At 37.9% G+C, this 19,313-nt stretch overlaps 1 protein-coding gene and 1 long non-coding RNA gene across 2 annotated transcripts; one reads left to right on the forward strand and one right to left on the reverse strand.

The window, feature by feature from the left end:
• The first annotated feature begins 3,030 nt into the window (after positions 1-3,030).
• On the forward strand, positions 3,031-4,348 carry LOC116177472. Its single transcript, XR_004146680.1, has 3 exons — positions 3,031-3,087; positions 3,282-3,404; positions 3,604-4,348. It is a non-coding gene; the product is annotated as an uncharacterized LOC116177472 (long non-coding RNA).
• Positions 4,349-6,989: 2,641 nt separating this feature from the next.
• On the reverse strand, positions 6,990-12,196 carry LOC116176430 (Y+L amino acid transporter 2-like; the record flags this gene model as incomplete). The annotated part of the gene is given in 6 exon segments (XM_031495000.1): positions 6,990-7,491; positions 7,537-7,611; positions 7,657-7,981; positions 8,028-8,072; positions 11,802-11,895; positions 12,071-12,196. Coding segments are annotated over 6 exon segments (986 nt in total), but the record flags the coding sequence as incomplete, so codon positions are not given.
• Between the last annotated feature and the right edge of the window lie 7,117 nt (positions 12,197-19,313).

Raw genomic sequence — 19,313 nt, forward strand, 5'->3', positions numbered from 1 at the left:
ATGTGCTGTGTTGCGAGCGAGGTCTTCATCGCTGGGAAGAGGTGGAAGTGGCTTGGCGCTAGATCGAGCCGTATGGAGGGTGATCCTTTCTCCCATCCAAAATCATCCAAGAGCTGTCCAGTACGGTTGACTGTGTACGGGCGGGCGTTGTCGTCGAACAACAAAACTTCCACCTGTTCCCAGGGATGAAGACCTGGCTCGCAACGCAGCGGTTCGATAGGGACGCCGAACTTCATGTCAGCGTTACCCAGTGCAGATTAATATCTCAGGCGGCTGATTTATAACAGTTGGAATCAAAACACTTGAGCCACGCTATGACAAGTGCCTCAATTTGAATGGCGCTTGTGTTGATAAATAGCCCAAGAGTGTTTCTCCCAAATTTATTTAATAATAGATTTTCTTTACAAGTTTAAAATTTTTTATTTCAAAACGTCTACTACTTTCTGGACAACCCTCGTATTACTTTTAAGGAATGAGAAAATTTAGTTCCATAAAGATCGCGTTTACTCATAGAATAGGTAGCTACTTAATTAGATTGATGGCATTTTGAACTTCAGTTTTTAGCGCATTATTTAAGAATTAAAAACAAGTATAAATTGTGCACAGGTCTTGTGCAGATAAAGCGCATTTTTTTTAACCGAAATAGCTTTTGTTTTGACGTCACCAGTGGATGTATTTCCTGCAGACGTCTCAATCGCCCTTTGTGAGTACCCTCTTCCGACAATCCGTTCTTGAGGTATAAGGGAATATACCCGATCACGATAAGAGGTCGAGGAGAAGGGCTATGTTTGGTAGAAATAGCTCGTACTTTGATAAGAGGACAGAAAGAAGGGCAGCAGTTCAGTGGCGTACGTAGAAATTTATTCTGGGGGGGATTAAACAAGTTCGTGGCACATACAGTCACCCAGTGCGTACTAGGAGGGGGGGAGGGGGTAAGAAATAGAAATTGGGTTGCATAGGCGAAAAAGATTAGATTAGAACGGTATTTTATTTCTTACTGCTGACAGGCCCCTTTATTGCTTTTGCTTTAATTAGTCAACGAAAACTTTGAATAATATTTATTTGTATTTATGGGCAAAAAACCAATTTCAACAAAAAATTCAAAGGGCTGAACTTTTGATCTAGTAGTCCGATCTTGGAACTGTTTGAAATTATGGATTCTACACGCCACATTCTATAAGAAAATCTTTTTTCCCGGTCGATCTGAGACAATTTTTTTTTCGGGGCTCAAAAAAGGCAGTAATAACCTTCCTTTTTTACCAAAAATCGACTACACCAAAATTTCTCGGGAAAACACTTTTTCTTATTAATTTTGGTGCGTAGAATCCAAAACGATTCGTACTATTTCGATTAGACTTCTCAATCAAAAGTTATAGACTAGAAACTAATTTCGAAAGAAAATACAAAGGGCTGTAACTTGTGATCCAGTAGCCCAATCTTGGAACTGTTTGAAATTATGGATTCTACAGGCCACATTCTATAAGAAAATGTTTTTTCTCGGTCGATCTGAGACAATGTTTTTTTGGTGCCTCAAAAAAAGGCAGTGTACAACCTTCCTTTTTTACCAAAAATCGACTGCACCAAAATTTCTCGGCAAAAACTTTTTCTTATTAATTTGGGTGCGTAGAATCCAAAACAATTCGTACTTTGTCGATTAGACGTCTCAATTAAAACTTATGGGCAAAAAAATTTCTGTTTTTAAAATTTAACATTCTTATTTTCGTCATTTCGTGAAAGGCAGGACGCAGGTACCTCAGTAGCAGTACTAAGTACCTGATACCTGAATAGTGAATACTGAATACTACAGAATATTTAGATTTTAGTGACTTTAGATTTTACTCAAAACCAAAATTGCTCTCTATATATACCTATATATTATTGCCTTTATTTTAAAGTGGGCGGAGCGGATAGCGGAGTATTACCTAAATACCTAATAGCTATGATGATAACTCAATTCTTCTGGGTAAATACGCACGCCACTGCAGCAGTTGGTAGAAAACGGTTCCTTTCGTTGAGATCTTTCATTAGAGCAATGTTTCTCAACTTTTTTTTTACTGATGGCCTACTTGTGAATTTTGTTATTTTTTAATTATCAAGAAACCATTTTCAAGCTCATTTTGTTTTGACGCTGAAATTTAAAAAAAAATGCATTTTGAAAGTTGTAGAAAAACTAATCTCTACAGAAAAATAACCCTGATAGGCGGTAGAGGGGTGTTATTCGTGTTAGAAAAAAGAACACATATTTTCCGGTATTGCGTCTACCAATTGCATTGTGCGTTTGCCAATTATAAACATTTAAATTTAAAGGTTCTTTCTAGGAAAGGTACACTGAGATAACATAAACAATGATAAAGGGTTATTGTGGTATAATTTTTGTGCTGACCATTTTTGGTAAATTTATTTAATTTTAATATTTCATTAAGATATTGTAGGAGTAAATTTTCGTGGCCCACTGAAAAGTTTCCGTGGTCTACCAATATTCTGTCTTTCGTTTGTGGCCCCAAGAAATACGCCATAGCCTCCTAGGGGGGCATATGGCCTCCGTTGAGAAACACTGCATTAGAGTACCATGAAGGATAAAACTAGTTCCTTCCCCCCTCCCTCCGCCCCGTACTTAGAAGAGGACAGAAAGACGTACTTAGAAGAGGACAGAAAGAAGGGCAGTACTTAATTAGAATACAATGAGAGATAAAATTAATTTATACCCCCCCCCCCCCCCTCAGGCACCGTCGCTCACTGATCTCGAAAAAAGTCACACGGGAAAGTTATACTTTACAGTTTTTATCGATTAGAGCTCAATCGAAACGATAAGGCGCCAAAACTTGATTCTGCACCCCTTCAAAAAATACCTAGTTACGCCACTGCTTTATATCAATCACTATGGCTATGTATTCATAGTCATACTAGTTTTTTGAATAAGCGAACATACCCGATAATTTGTTTGAAAGAGAATGATGGGGCCTACTTACTAATCTTTTCGATTGTTCGCAGCCCCAGAAATGGTTATACTTCAAGACATAGCGCGCGATCTCCATCTCTGGTGAGGGTCCAACTTCTGACATGGAATACATTAGCCTGGGTCCTGCGGTAAGTCTAATAAAAATAAACAGACTTGGTTTGCGCAAAACTTCTTAATTTCTTTAACGTTGCATATTGCCTTTGTAAAATAAGTAACTGGCTTTGGTTTCATTTGCAATAGGTGTCGTTTTACACATAAATCACTAATCAGCACCAGCATGGTATCAGAGCTTTTTGTAATATGTACTTTCTTCACATTGCAGATAGGTGCCTCCAACTAGTCATACCTGTTTGTCAGTAATCTACGAACAAGTGCGGGGGGCAGCGTGTCGTCCCTCCTGTGTTCGTGTTCCTTCCTGGGCGAGACCGAAAAAATAAGGCTAAGGGTAAGTTGCCAATTTTTTATTATGAACTTGACATTAAGGGTAAAATTTAAACAAAAGCAAATGTACCTAAGGGTAGTCTGTTCAAGAAATGAAAGATCTGTTTTTAGTTCAATTTTCTCTTACGGGCTCTCAAAAAGTATTGGACTAAGCATAATTTAACTTCCCTTTCTCCATATTTTTCATTAATTTTTTGTTTCAGATTCTAGATGGGCAGCCTTATAAAGGTAGGATTTTCTTTTCTATGCATGGGCTATTTTTTATTTTTTATGTATTTAGCAGTGGGTGAATAGTGCATACAGTGATTAAAGTGAAAATTGGCTATTCTTTTAGCTATCCTTCGTGTTGTCAGTCTAAATCGGTTATGATTATTTCCTCGGCCCATCATTTTGCTGACGTGGGATTCACTGCAATAATTCTTTGAATGGACGGCAATCAGTTCACTTCATGTAAATCAGTATGACTATGAATTCATAGCCATACCAGTTTCGTGAAGTATATTGATCTTTTCTGCGAGTCATACTATGAGGAAGTAATGCAGTTAATTGTTACGTTCTCAAGATGAATGTTTTCGAGGATAGTCATAGCCCATTTATTACTACACGAAGGTCGATTTATTCGTTTTTAAAAGAAGGTGAGTAATTAAATCGTTAACTAATTAGTCTTGTCCTAACTCTTCTTTCATGCGATGAGACTGATTATTAAACGAATATTATTTACGAGTATTTGGTGGTCGTACTAATCTCATCAATTGTTCACAGGACCATCTGCATTTCCTGACCAGGATTGATCATTCTCAATCCTATGCTGGACCTGATCGGATTCAAGTCTACTCTCGATTCTGGTGATGAATCTCAAAGTTTAGTCGAACAAGGCGCAAAACAATTCGGATTGATTTGGATTTCATACCTGGCATAACGTAAAAAACAAGGAAAAGGATTTTTCCTCTTAAGGCAAGTAACTTTACTACATTTTCGAAAAGCCATACGGACATAAGCAAGATACAAACATCCTTATGCGTTTTGCGCATATTTGATACATACTAATACACGATATATGTGTTTTTACGAGAAGGATCTATAGTTAAAATTTCAAAAAATATCTTAGTAAATAAAAAAGTTGCGCATCGCGCAGTTTGCGCATGCGCACGATCTGGTTTTACGATGCGATGTGTTGGACTGTACTAGAAGCATGTGATCTGTGGTTAAAATTTTAAATCAATGTGTTTATATTGCGCATGCGCACACTAATCTTCAACATTTTTCTTCCGTTGACTGATTTTTTTTCTAAATCCGTATTAGTTTTACATTCCAACCGCATACAAAGTTTGTATAAAGAGAAGTATCGTAATCGTGATAAATTTTCGATATGCCGTAGAAATCATGGAAAATTCAAAAGTTCAAAAATTGTAAAATGTTTGATATCCATTGTGGAATACGGTTATTACGGTCGAAAAGGCGTTTGATATTTATTTTTCCTTTTTAAGTAAAGATTTGCGTCAAAATAATAAAATAAGGCGTTGGAGACATTAATTTCCTATTAATACCTTCTTCTTGTGATCCGGTTACAATAATCGAGATTTTAAAATCTTCTACGATTTAAAATATAATATTATGATATTTTTGTTATTAGATCTTTGGACTGGAACCGCGAGTTGTATTTCTATTTTTTGGAAACTTAAAACCTTCTTTTAAATTCGGGAATGGTGTATCATGTAGGCTTAAATTTGAGAGTCTCATTTTTTAGAATTTCTTTTTCATGCCATCGGAAGATTTCTGAAAGTCTTGAAAAATGAAAAAAGTAGCATTCGGAAGGCTTTTTAGAGCCGCCCAGAGACGTTCTAGATGGAGCTTCAGACATGTAACGGGAGCTCTGTAGCGTATTTATTTAATTGGAATTGTTCTTAAATTTTTTCGAGTATTTGTGAGCTAACGTTCCTGGATACACTCCAGTTGAATTATTTGCATATAGCTTGAGTCGCTAGGTAAGATAAAATTAGAAAAGTAGAGTACAGCTGAATCACATCCTGTGATTGATAAGAGAACTGTCAACTTTTTGCCGAGGTGTAGGAGAGATTCGTAATCCGTCGAATAGCGCGTAAAATTTTCAATGAGTTTTGAGCCGGCGTAGAGCTCACGTCAAGGTATTAGAAGAGAGGAAAAATAAAAATTGGTTTTGAGCCGTCGTAGCAATCACGTGAAAATAAACAGTTTCAACACAGAAAATCAAGTTCAATTTCTTAACAAAAAGTCACGTTGCAAAAGCGGGCGTAGAATCGGCCTCCGTAAGAGGTAATAGTAGTAATAATAATATTTATTGTGCTGTTGTGTTGCTACACTTGCACTTGTCATGGTAAAAATATGTATACAGGGTGCCCATTATGTATGGAATATAGTATATATCTCGGTAAATATTGAATGTATACAACATTTTTCTATTTGAAAGTTGTTTAACATTTTATTGCCCATAATAAGGCGGCATTCAGTTGTTTTTAGTTCAGAAAACAAATGAGTAACGAAAAATAATTGAATTTTTTTTAATGGCAGTGCACCTTTTCATTAGGATCATTTGATAAAGGTTTTTTTAATCTTTTCGATGATGTTAGTATCCTAATACAAGAAAATTTTTCAAACAAACTTATAATCACATCAATAACATTAATCTAGATATCATAAATATCAAAATAAAACAAATGAATGTGTATGTTTGTTACCATTTTATTGTTAATTGTCTTCAAGGTTTAATAAGAAACGTACACGTTCATTTGTTTTATTTGTATTAGAGTACTAACATGTGACATCATCGGTAAGAGAAAAAAAATCTGTATCAAATGAGCCTAATGAAAAGGTGCACTGCCATTTACAAAAATTCAATTGTTTTTCGTTACTCATTTGTTTTCTGAAATAAAAACAACTGAATGCTGCTTTATTATAGGAAATAAAATATTAAATAACTTTCATGTAGAAAAATCTTGTATACATTTTATATTTACTGAGATATAAACTATAGTCCATACGTAATGGGCACCCTGTATAACTATAGTCCATACATAATGGGTACCCTGTATAACTCGTAAAACAAACAGTCGGACTTAACCATTCTAGTATGTAACTTCAATCAATGATTCACCACGAATCCTAGATAAAGGATGAACCAATTCATGATTGAACTGCTCAGATGAGTAGATTTAGACGCCGTATAAATATGATAAATTGTATTTATTGCTATTTGTATTCAATACGTCCGAACCGTTCTTCTTTCAACCACTTGGAATTTTGACGTTGATGCAGTAATGAAAAAACGACTCGGTCTAATGATTGTTGTACATGTCGGATTTGTTGTGAGAGAACTTTACCATTTGTGATCTATTGTTATAAAAAGAGAATTATTTAAAGTAGGAGTTGGTTTCATCGAGCTTTCTTAGCAGAATCTCGCCTCCGAGATAGGTAACTCGCCCCCCGTTCGTGGTATCCGAGTCTACAGTTGAGAGTCGAGGTCAATCACGACATTCGGTGTCGTAAGTTATAGTGGTGGTGCTCACTTCATTTCAACTTCAAGCTAGAGAAGACTAATGATCTGTGTCGGAACTGAATTGAAAGACATTTACATCTTTATTGTAGGCGATACCTTACGTGCGCAGCAACACATTTTTATTGTCACATTGTGGGCTTAAACTTTAATGACTGTAAGGGTGGATAGTTCTAATTTCGTTGCATTAGAAGTGTCCAACCTTACGTAAGTAACATCGTTTTACAATAACCGAGTATCTTCACAACTCGGCAGCTTTCGATTTTCCAACGACGACGAATATCATCTGTAAGGCTACCGTGATCTTGGATATGATCTTCTGGTACCACCACGGCTTGTTCTTCCACATTATTAACGCGACGTACACGGGAACCGACGTCAAGATCATAAGGAGACCGATGCCGGTCTCGACGGGACTAGCGATCATCGGCACGGCGGTCACGAATATCGTCGCGAGCAGGTAAATGATCGGCCAGATTAAGTTCACTTTGATCGGCCTTTCTAAATTTGGCGCTTTCCATCTGAGCCACGGCAGGCACAGGACCGACACTCCGATGCTCAACTGAAAATACCGCATTAAAGCGTAGACAGTGCGCCTTGAACTTACCCAGGTAGCGAATCCGACGTAGTTAATCAGGGCGAAGATATCCGAAACGGTTAGGTATAGCATCGACAGCAACGCCTAAAAGTGTCTAATGAGAGAGGATCGGCGAACGGTCCAAGTTACCATCGCCAAAACTGCGGGCGTCGGCGTCAGCCGTTTCGCTTGGATCATCGTCAGGATTTCGGGCATTTGGCCGTGACAGGCGCCGGCGTAGAACAATCTCGAGGAGGTGAGCAAAATTCCATTAACCGCCCCAAAGGTTGACAACGCAACGAAGATTGGGATGGAGAGTGCGAATGGGCCAAACAGCTTGTTGGCGAACGAAACCGCTACCGCCTCCGATCCTAAGACTTCCGCTGGCGACAACGTCGTATAAAAGGCAACGTTAGTGAGCACGTACACGATTGTGACCAACGTGCACGATATTGCAATCGCTAGAGGAAGATTTCTGCAAAACGGCAATAAGAGCTAGGGTTAAGACGCGCATGTAATACCTCACTGGATCCTTTAGTTCTTCTATTATGAAATTTAGGTAATTCCTGAAAAAAGTCTAAGCTGATTAAACACTTTTGACATCACAACACAAAGATTAAGTGGTTCCAGCCCAGCAATTGCTAAGGAATGTTATACCTTCCATCATTTCCCATACTCTTTTTTGCAGTGTGGTGCTAGACGGTTTGGTCGCAACGATCGCAAAACACGTTTCCTTTTATTTATTCGAAAAGAACTAGGTGCTCTAACTATCCTGACTAGGTGGTCCACCAATAGATATGTTTTGTCCAGACGTCCCATTTGCTCTTTGTAGATTCCCCTCTCCGACACTTTCGTTCACGAGATATTCATTTTGACTTCACCAAGGGATATGCTTAATCCAGATGTTCCAATAGCCAATTGTGGGTACCCTCCTCCAATATTTCATACTCGCACTTAACGTTTTGACATCATTAATAGATATGTCTCCTCTAGGCGTCCATTTTGTTCTCAAGATATAAGGAAATATAACTTATCTCGGAAAGATACTGGAGAGGAGGGCAGTAGGAACTAATTCCTGCTGTTGAGACTTCTCATTGGAATACTATGAAGGATAATACCAGTTTTTAACCCCTCCCCCAATTACAAAAAAGTAAGGATTTATAACGGATCCCGATAATAGGTCATAGAGGAAAGCGAGAGTTGGTAGAATAAATTCAGTGTCTCTCCCGCCCCTCCCCCTCAATTTTGATAAGGAGTAAGAGAGAAGGGCGGTAGTTGGTAAAAACAGTTCCTTTCGTTGCGACCTTTAATTAGAGTACTATGAAAGATAAAACCAATTTTTGCCCCCCTCCCCCTTGATCTCGAATAAGAATCGCGGAAGACTGTTATACTTTGTAAAAATCAATTCCTTTCGATGATACCTTTAATTACAATACCCTGGGCCTGGCCCTGGAGGGTAGAACGTGTGTATTTTAATTAATTGTTTAATTTCAACCTTTCCTTTGAGATGTCTCCGAATTAATTAAAAAAATTATTTCTTGACTTACGGGGTGGTTGTAAAAAAAACTGTGAGCTAGGTGATTAAGAGAAACGTTCGATCTATCATGACGGTAACATTTTTTTCCCAACTCTCCTGCAATTATTTCAATTAATTATCTAATTTCCACCTTTTCTTTGAGATATCTCCGAATTAATTAAAAAAAAATGATTTCTTGATTTACGGGGTGGTTGTAAAAAAACTGTGAGCTAGGTGATGAAGAGGAGCGGTCGATTTATCATTCTTATAACATTTTTTCCCAACTCTCCTGCAATTCTTTCAATTAATTGTCTTAATTTCAACCTTTTCTTTGAGATATCTCCGAATTAATTTAAAAAAAATTATTTCTTGACTTACGGGGTGGTTGTAAAAAAACTGTGAGCTTGGTGATTAAGAGGAACGTTCGATCTATCATCCCTGTAAAATTTTTTTCTCAACGCTCCTGCAATTATTTCAATTAATTATCTAATTTCAACCTTTTCTTTGAGATATCCGAATTAATTTAAAAAAAATTATTTCTTGACGTACGGGGTGGTTGTAAAAAAACTGTGGGCTAGGTGATTAAGAGGAACGTTCGATCTATCATTCCTGTAACATTTTTTCCCAACTCTCCTGCAATTATTTCAATTATTTATCTAATTTCAACCTTTTCTTTGAGATATCTCCGAATTAATTAAAAAAAAATTATTTCTTGGCGTACGGGGTGGTTGTAAAAAAACTGTGGGCTAGGTGATTAAGAGGAACGTTCGATCTATCATCCCTGTAGCATTTTTTCCCAACTTTCCTGCAATTATTTCAATTATTTATCTAATTTCAACCTTTTCTTTGAGATATCTCCGAATTAATTAAAAAAAAATTATTTCTTGGCGTACGGGGTGGTTGTAAAAAAACTGTGGGCTAGGTGATTAAGAGGAACGTTCGATCTATCATCCCTGTAGCATTTTTTCCCAACTTTCCTGCAATTATTTCAATTATTTATCTAATTTCAACCTTTTCTTTGAGATATCTCCGAATTAATTAAAAAAAAATTATTTCTTGACGTACGGGGTGGTTGTAAAAAAACTGTGAGCTTGGTGATTAAGAGGAACGTTCGATCTATCATCCCTGTAGCATTTTTTTCCCAACTCTCCTGCAATTATTTCAATTAATTATCTAATTTCAACCTTTTCTTTGAGATATCTCCGAATTAATAAAAAAAATTATTTCTTGATTTACGGGGTGGTTGTAAAAAAACTGTGAGCTTGGTGATTAAGAGGAACGTTCGATCTATCATCCCTGCGTTATGTAATTTCAACTGTTCCTTTGAGATATCTGCGAATTAATTACAAAAACATTTTTTCTTGGCTTACGGGATGGTTGTAAAAAAATGTGAGGTAGGTGATAAAGAAGAATGTTCGATCTATCATCCCTGAAACATTTTTTCCCAACCCTCCTGTAATTATTTTAATTAATTTTCTAATTTCAACTTATGGTTTGAGATGTCTCCGAATTAATTTAAAAAAAATTATTTTTTGACTTACGGGGTGGTTGTAAAAAACCGTGAGATAGGTGATAAAGAGGAACGTTCGATCTATCATCCCTGAAACATTTTTCCCCAACCCTCCTATAATTATTTTAATTAATTTTCTAATTTCAACTTATGGTTTGAGATGTCTCCGAATTAATTAAAAAAAATTATTTCTTGACTTACGGCGTGGTTGCAAAAAAACTGTGAGATAGGTGATAAACAGGAACGTTCGATCTATCATCCCACTCATCCTGCAATTGTTTTAATTAATTGTTTAATTTCAACCTTTCCTTTGAGATCTTTCCGAATTAATTAAAAAAATTATTTCTTGACTTACGGAGTAATTATTAAAAAAATGTGAGCTGGCTAATAAAGCTGAACGTTAGAACTATCCCTGTAACATTTTGCCAACCCTCCTGTAATTCTTTTGATTAATTGTCACATTTCAACCTTCGTTTCGAGAGGCTTCCGAATTATATTTAAAAAACACTTGACTTACGGGGTTGTTACAAAGAAATTGACTGTTGAGTGATAAAGAGGTACGTTCTATCTATCATCTCTGTAAATACCATTCCTGAAACCCTCTTGTAACTTTTAAAAATGTAAAATGCCAATTTTGCTTTGTTTGGAGGTTTTAATTTTGATTCTCTTATTTTAGATTAACAAAAACAGGCACTGAATTTCTTTAATCTAATTTTTACCAAATAAAAGGCGTCGTTCTGCAGTGGTCTTTGGGAAAGTCAATTTTGCCCAGAAAAATTACCACCCTCTTTTAGCTAATTTACTTGGTCGAAACGAGCAATTTTTGACACCTTTAAAATTGCAACTCCGACATGAATGTGAAAGTTGCGACAACCCCTTGTAAAAGCACGTCGTAATTAGCACAAGGTAACGTGGTTTGCGATCTTTGCCAATCATTCAAGACAAAGGCAAAAATTCAGTTTATATTTGAAAGCGTCGCTGCACAAATAGGAATTTAATACGCCATTCCTTTCGGATTGGATTGTGAAATCTCTGACAGTCTAATTAAAAATAATGGCGACGACGTCGGTTTTATTGTTAGCGAAAGCAGAACGAATTCTCTCGGGACACGAGATTTGTTCTTGAGAAATGAATGTGAAGGGATAACACTTGGTCGAGCTGTAAATTTGAAATAAAAAACGAAAAAGAGAACGGTTCCTTAGCAAGTGATCAGTCTAGAATTCACATTAAGCGTATATTAAATTCAATAGGCCTTTTTTTGTCTCTCACCAGCCATTGTAGGCGAACAGGCCGGAATAGAATGATAAAGCCAGGGAAGTAACCTCGGTCTTTGTGTTGATGAATGTAAAGTGCTCCGTATGTCCTGGAATAATTACGCATGTCTGCTCGCAAATGATTTTCATCTTAAATTAGTCTCTTCCATGGGCGTCCATCGAATTTGAGGAAGCAGGATGGACACCCATGAACTCACCCCAATTGTCTCGTCGCATAAAAAGAGACGATTGGGGGTTGTTACATGATAGAAGAATCCAACCTACCATTGCAAAGCTGGTATCCTCCGGCTGCGATTATTACGAATAGGGCTAGCAGTTTGGCGTATGTGAATACGTCTTGCACTCTCGTCGCCCATTTCACATCGTAACAGTTGACAAATGTGAGGACACCTGAAAGGACGAATAATTGTTCAAAAGCGAAATCTTTCTTTGACGTGCTGGTCATTTTATGTGACAACAAAACTTCCGACTTACCTTGTATATTCTACGACTAATTTTAGTCAAGTATTGCTTGCATTTTGCGACACCTTTGCAAAAGGTTGCCAACAGCGCTATCAATGTCTTATTTTGAGCTGGAAGCTAAACGAACTGGACCCGTTATTTGGGCTTCCCCCTTTTGATTAGGCAAATCCTAGGCAGATGCGGCATCCCCAATATGGCCATGGGTCTTTCAATATTGGGAATGCTCACAAATTTTGCAAAAAAATGGAAATTAATTCCCCATGTGCATAGTCTATTTTGCAATGTATGCGCAAACTTTTCCAAGTTCTTTTTTGCCTCCACCATGCACGATTCTATTAAATAAAAAGACCCAGAAGTTTCTACGTAGTTATAGTGCTGAGATCTTAACCCCTGTGACGGCTGGACGATAGCCGATCGTTCGCACAAGATACATTGACTTGTTTTTCTCTGTCTCTTTCCGAAATTATACTGTAGCGAATATTCTATAAATCTAGAGAGACATCGGGGCGCCATCAAGTCGGTAAAAGATTAGTCACTGGCGATACGGAACGAAAGCGGATGAGACGCATTCTGTCTATGAAATATGATAGCCGACTTCGAGAATGTTCCGTAATTTTTATAGAAATTTTCCGTTTGCTATATAAGCAAATTCAATCGTTCCAACATCGATGCCGAATTGATGAGCAGTGATAATAATTTCCTGTTATAAATCAATGGTTCTTAAATAATTATATATAAATTACGTAATGTGACAATACAAACTGCTCTATTCACAATGACTTAAAATCTTTTTGTCTTTTGGAGTCAGCGGTATGTTTCATCTCTCAAAGAAGAAAATTACATTTTGGGTTGCATTCACCATATACCATCGGGATTCAAACCGCATCAACGTGGAACCAATAGTTGTCTATTTAAGAAGAATGTTAAGTTGTGGGGCTTTTGTTAATTCGAAGTATCTAATGGATACGAAGAAATTGAAGGGTCTCAAGAGAAATAGAAGTAGCCAAAATCTGACATTGCAGAATCCAAAGGAGCCAAAGAGATGGAAAAATGAAGAATCTAAAACACACCAAAAACTCCGAAACAAAGAAATTGAAGAACGCGATGTATACATCTAGGCACGATGCATCTGAAGAAACTGAGATCTGAAATTAAGGAATTGAAAGAATTCCACGAATTGGAAAAAACGAAGAATTTGAAGAAAATGAAAAAAATTCCAGAATAAAAAAATTTGCATGTTTTTGTTGAAGTGTCCCTAAGGATCCAAAGTATCTAAAGAATCAAAATAATGCGAAATCTGAAAGTAAAGAATCAAAATAATCGGAAGATTTTGAAGAATTCGAAGAATCGAAATAATTAAAAAATTTCAAAAAATGGAAAAACCGAAGAACCTAAAAACTGGATCTGACAAGGGCCTGAAAAATTCGAAATATTTTGGAGGGTGCGAGACCATCTGCAGAAACGAAAAAATCCGAAATGTAAAACCAAAAAATTCGAAAAACTGAAACATTTTTAAGCTGGCTCAAGAATCGAAGAGTTTTAAACAATTTAAAGAAATGAGAGGAATCCTAAAAAATTCCAAGAAATTCAAAAAACGAAGAACATGCACAGAAATACTTCGGAGTCGTGAACATCCGTATAGTTTGAAGAAACCTAATTATCTGAAGAACCTGAAGCTTCCGAATATTTCCAAGAATGGGAAGCATCTGAAGAAACAGTAGAATTCGAAGAATCGAAAGAATGAACTTTCCCACGAATCTAAAAAACTGAGGGATCCGCAAAATCCATACAGTTTGAATAATCCGAAGCATATCCGTAGCACCTTCAATGGTGAGAAGTATCTGAAGAAATCTGGCACTTGCCAATCCAAGGAATTCGAAGGAATGAAAGATTTTGAAGGATCGAATGAATCTCAAAAAATCGAAGAATCCGAAGAACCTAAAAAAAGTGTGAAGTATCTGAAGAATTAAAAAATTCAAAGAACTGGGATATGAATTTGAAGAACCTAAAAGGAACTGAAGGACCAAACAAAATCCGAAGTATCTCGAAGCGTGTAAACCACCAAAGAATCCGAAATATGCAAGTACAGACTCCAAAGATTTTGAAGAATTCGAAGAATCGAAAGAATTGAATAAAATTTCAAGAAATGGAAGATAACCGAAGAACCAAAAAAACCGAAGTATCTCGCAGGGCACGAAGCATGTGAAGAAACGGAAGAATCAGTACCATCGAAACGTAAAAGGTTCCAATAAATAGACAAATGCGAATAATCTAAAGAACCCAAAAAATAAGGAACCAGAAAAATCATTATTGGAAGAATACGAAGAATTTGAGAAACTGAAGAATGCGAAATCTGATATTAAAGAATCGAAAAAATTTGAAGAAATGAAAAATTAGATGGAAAGAATTGTAAGAAATTCTAAGAAAAAAATGAAGAGCTAGAAAATTTAAGGATCACAAAAATCTGCACAGTTTGGGGAATCAAGTCGAAGCATGTGAAGAAACTGAAGAATTCTAAATTTTAAAAATAAAAAATCTAAAGAATCCGAAAGTCCGAAGAAACAAAATCCCAAGAAAAGAAGAATCTGAAGAACTCGAAAACTGTTGGATCGGGTTTATGGCAGTTTACGGTCATGCCGTTTGGTTTGTGTAACGTCCCGGCCACGTTTGAGAGATTAATGGAACTGGCCTTCAGAAGTTTCCCCTGGAAATCGTGCCTTGTGTATTTGGACGACGTGATTGCGGGTGGGTACAAATTGGACACTTTTTTTATGGAAACACCCTTTATCTTTAGAGATAGGAAAAAATGGAACTAGGAGTCTTTGTTTTTTGTGTGTTATTTGAAATTAAAATTATTTGCAAACTAATAAACATTTCCAAATAAACAAGAAATTGTCTTTTTACACAATCCTGCCATCTTTTGTTCGCCATGGAAACCTAGATACCTACAATACCTACAATAAAAACATTTTGATGTATAAAATGCAATATTGCAAATAATATTTAATATAAATGTAATTTAGGAAATTTTACGCTCTTTTCAAAAACTCCATAATATATAGGGTGGTCCATATAAAAAAATATAGTTTAGGGTCGTATAAGGAAAACAAAATACCCTGTATAAAAACTGTGTCGCAATCGATTCCAGAAACAGCTTCTAGCGGCCAAATGATTCTGTTTGCGCCAGTGATTTTTTCTTTAAAATTGAGGTCCAATTTTTCTCTATTTCTTAAAATAAAGAGTGTATCTAGTATCCAATTTAGACCACCCTGTACAGAGCACAAATACGAAGACACGCACGACGCACAGCGCTTGTGGATGTTTAGTGAACACCACAAGAACTCCGGACAGCTGAAGAAAAACCGTGATTTGCTTCTGATGATAAACTGGAAAATGGAAGAGAAATACCAACCAGAGAAGAGATCTCTCGATATGGTCCAGTTTTAAAAGCGTATTAGGCTTAGTGAGACACGTTGTGGTTAGGAGATGGTCTTCTTCAGAGACTTCTAGAAAATAATGTGAAGGAATGGTTCAGAAAATTTGTCTTCCAGAATGGAACATGCACCAGAGGGTCTTCCTGCAAGCGCCGCCATTAAGTTCGCGTTATAGAACAAGAGGTGCCTAGGATTGTGTTTCCACTACGACCGTCATCAAGGTTGCGAGACGCGACAGTTTCAGGAGGGGGTCAGTGTAGCGAACATTCCAGAAATCCCGATGGACATCGAGGTGCCATTAAAGATTAGTCATCGGCGATAAAGAACGAAGGAGAATCTTTCGCTGAATGTGTTTGTTCGAGAACATTCTAGAAACCACCAACACCCAATATCGTGCAGCCCATAATTTTTTTGCATGCCGATGCTCCATCATTAGGTAAGAATTTTGGAAGTAATACATGCATCAATAGTGGTTTGAAACATGTCGGTTAGTCTCACTTGCTTCATTTAGGAAGTCATCCCAGCAGAGCAGAGATTTCAATAACAAAATCCAAAAATGTCTTCCTCCGTTTTCAAGTTATCCGTTACCAACTGGGAACAGACAGATTGACGCAATTGATTGATTAAAGACAGTGGCAAATAAATTGGGAAATACCAGAAATGGCGGTGAATTGTAAAGTAGGACTGCGCGATTTTGAGAGATCGTGAAAGAGTTTCAATTTCAAAACTGTAAGTGACGCTATCGGCCTGAAGTTACATTCGCTTTTTTTAAGGACATTCGTTCTTGGGGTAGTACCAACCGAAACGGGAAAACAAAAAATAACTAGGACCAATTTTAATAAATCAATTTTGAATTGCAACCTGCATTATTCGTATACCGCCAACAAAATGGAATTTCTCGAACTGTGGGTCACTTTTCGAAAAACGACAGGTAGAGGGTTTTAGGTGGGCCCTTGGGCCTTCACGGCGCCCTATCCTCCGCGTGCAAAACTCACTCAATTTATCAATTTTGAATTGCAATTTGCATTATTCGTATACCGCGCCATTGACCAAACAAAATGGAATTTCTCGAACTGTGGGGCACTTTTCGGAAAACGACAGGTAGAGGGTTTTAGGTGGGCCCTTGGGCCTTCACGGCGCCCTATCCTCCGCGTGCAAAACTCACTCAATGTTAATAAATCAATTTTGAATTGCAACTTGCATTATTCGTATACCACGCCATTGACCAAACAAAATATAATTTCTCGAACTGTGGGGCACTTTTCGAAAAACGACAGGTAGGGGGTTTTAGGTGCGTCCTTGGGCCTCCACGGCGCCCTATCCTCCGCGTGCAAAACTCACTCAATTTTAATAAATCAATTTTGAATTGCAACTTGCATTATTCGTATACCGCGCCATTGACCAAACAAAATGGAATTTCTCGAACTGTGGGGCACTTTTCGAAAAACGACAGGTAGGGGGTTTTAGGTGGCCCTTGGGCCTCCACGGCGCTTTTATCCTCCGCGTGCAAAACTCACTCAATTTTAATAAATCAATTTTGAATTGCAACTTGCATTATTCGTATACCGCGCCATTGACCAAACAAAAGGGAATTTTTCGAACTGTGGGGTGCTATTCGAAAAACGACAGATAGAGGGTTTTAGGTGGGCCCTTCGGCCTCCACGGCGCCCTTGCTTTCCGCGTGCAAAACTCACTCAATTTCAATAAATCAATTTTGAATTGCAACTTGCATTATTTGTATACCGCGCCATTGATCAAACAAAAGGGAATTTTTCGAACTGTGGGGTACTTTTCGAAAAACGACAGTTAAAGGTTTTTAGGGGAGCCCTTGGGCCTCCACGGCGCCCTTACCCTCCGCGTGTAAAACTCACTCAATTTTAATAAATCAATTTTGAATTAATGAATTGCAACTTGCATTATTCGTATACCGCGCCATTGACCAAACAAAAGGGAATTTTCGAACTGTGGGGCACTGTTCGATAAACGACAGTAGAGGGTTTTAGGTGAGCCCTTGGCCCTCCACGGCGCTTTTATCCTCCGCGTGCAAAACTCACTCAATTTTAATAAATCAATTTTGAATTGCAACTTGCATTATTCGTATACCGCGCCATTGACCAAACAAAAGGGAATTTTCGAACTGTGGGGCACTTTTCGAAAAACTACAGGTAGAGGGTTTTAGGTGGCCCCTTGGGCCTCCACGGCATCCTTATCCTCCTCGTGCAAAACTCACTCAACTTTAATAAATCAATTTTGAATTACAACTTGCATTATTCGTATACCGCGCCATTGACCAAACAAAAGGGAATTTCTCGAACTGTGGGGCACTTTTCGAAAAACTACAGGTAGGGGGTTTTAGGTGGGCCCTTGGGCCTCCACGGCGTCCTTATCCTCCGCGTGCAAAACTCACTCAATTTTAATAAATCAATTTTGAATTGCAACTTGCATTATTCGTATACCGCGCCATTGACCAAACAAAAGGGAATTTCTCGAACTGTGGGGCACTTTTCGAAAAACAACAGGTAGAGGGTTTTAAGTGGGCCCTTGGGCCTCCACGGCGCCCTTATCCTCCGNTCCGCGTGCAAAACTCACTCAATGTTAATAAATCAATTTTGAATTGCAACTTGCATTATTCGTATACCGCCAACAAAATGGAATTTCTCGAACTGTGGGTCACTTTTCGAAAAACGACAGGTAGAGGGTTTTAGGTGGGCCCTTGGGCCTCCACGGCGCCCTATCCTCCGCGTGCAAAACTCACTCAATTTTAAAAAATCAATTTTGAATTGCAACTTGCATTATTCGTATACCGCGCCATTGACCAAACAAAATGGAATTTCTCGAACTGTGGGGCACTTTTCGGAAAACGACAGGTAGAGGGTTTTAGGTGGGCTTGGGCCTCCACGGTGCCCTTATCCTCCGCGTGCAAAACTCACTCAATTTTAATAAATCAATTTTGAATTGCAACTTGCATTATTCGTATACCGCGCCATTGACCAAACAAAATGGAATTTCTCGAACTGTGGGGCACTTTTCGAAAAACGACAGGTAGGGGGTTTTAGGTGCGTCCTTGGGCCTCCACGGCGCCCTATCCTCCGCGTGCAAAACTCACTCAATTTTAATAAATCAATTTTGAATTGCAACTTGCATTATTCGTATACCACGCCATTGACCAAACAAAATATAATTTCTCGAACTGTGGGGCACTTTTTGAAAAACGACAGGTAGGGGGTTTTAGGTGCGTCCTTGGGCCTCCACGGCGCCCTTATCCTCCGCGTGCAAAACTCACTCAATGTTAATAAATCAATTTTGAATTGCAACTTGCATTATTCGTATACCGCCAACAAAATGGAATTTCTCGAACTGTGGGTCACTTTTCGAAAAACGACAGGTAGAGGGTTTTAGGTGGGCCCTTGGGCCTCCACGGCGCCCTTATCCTCCGCGTGCAAAACTCACTCAATTTTAATAAATCAATTTTGAATTGCAACTTGCATTATTCGTATACCGCGCCATTGACCAAACAAAAGGGAATTTCTCGAACTGTGGGGCACTTTTCGAAAACTACAGGTAGAGGGTTTTAGGTGGGCCCTTGGGCCTCCACGGCGTCCTTATCCTCC

Source organism: Photinus pyralis, unplaced genomic scaffold (genome assembly GCF_008802855.1).
Source record: "Photinus pyralis isolate 1611_PpyrPB1 unplaced genomic scaffold, Ppyr1.3 Ppyr1.4_LG7, whole genome shotgun sequence".
NCBI lineage: Eukaryota > Metazoa > Arthropoda > Insecta > Coleoptera > Lampyridae > Photinus > Photinus pyralis.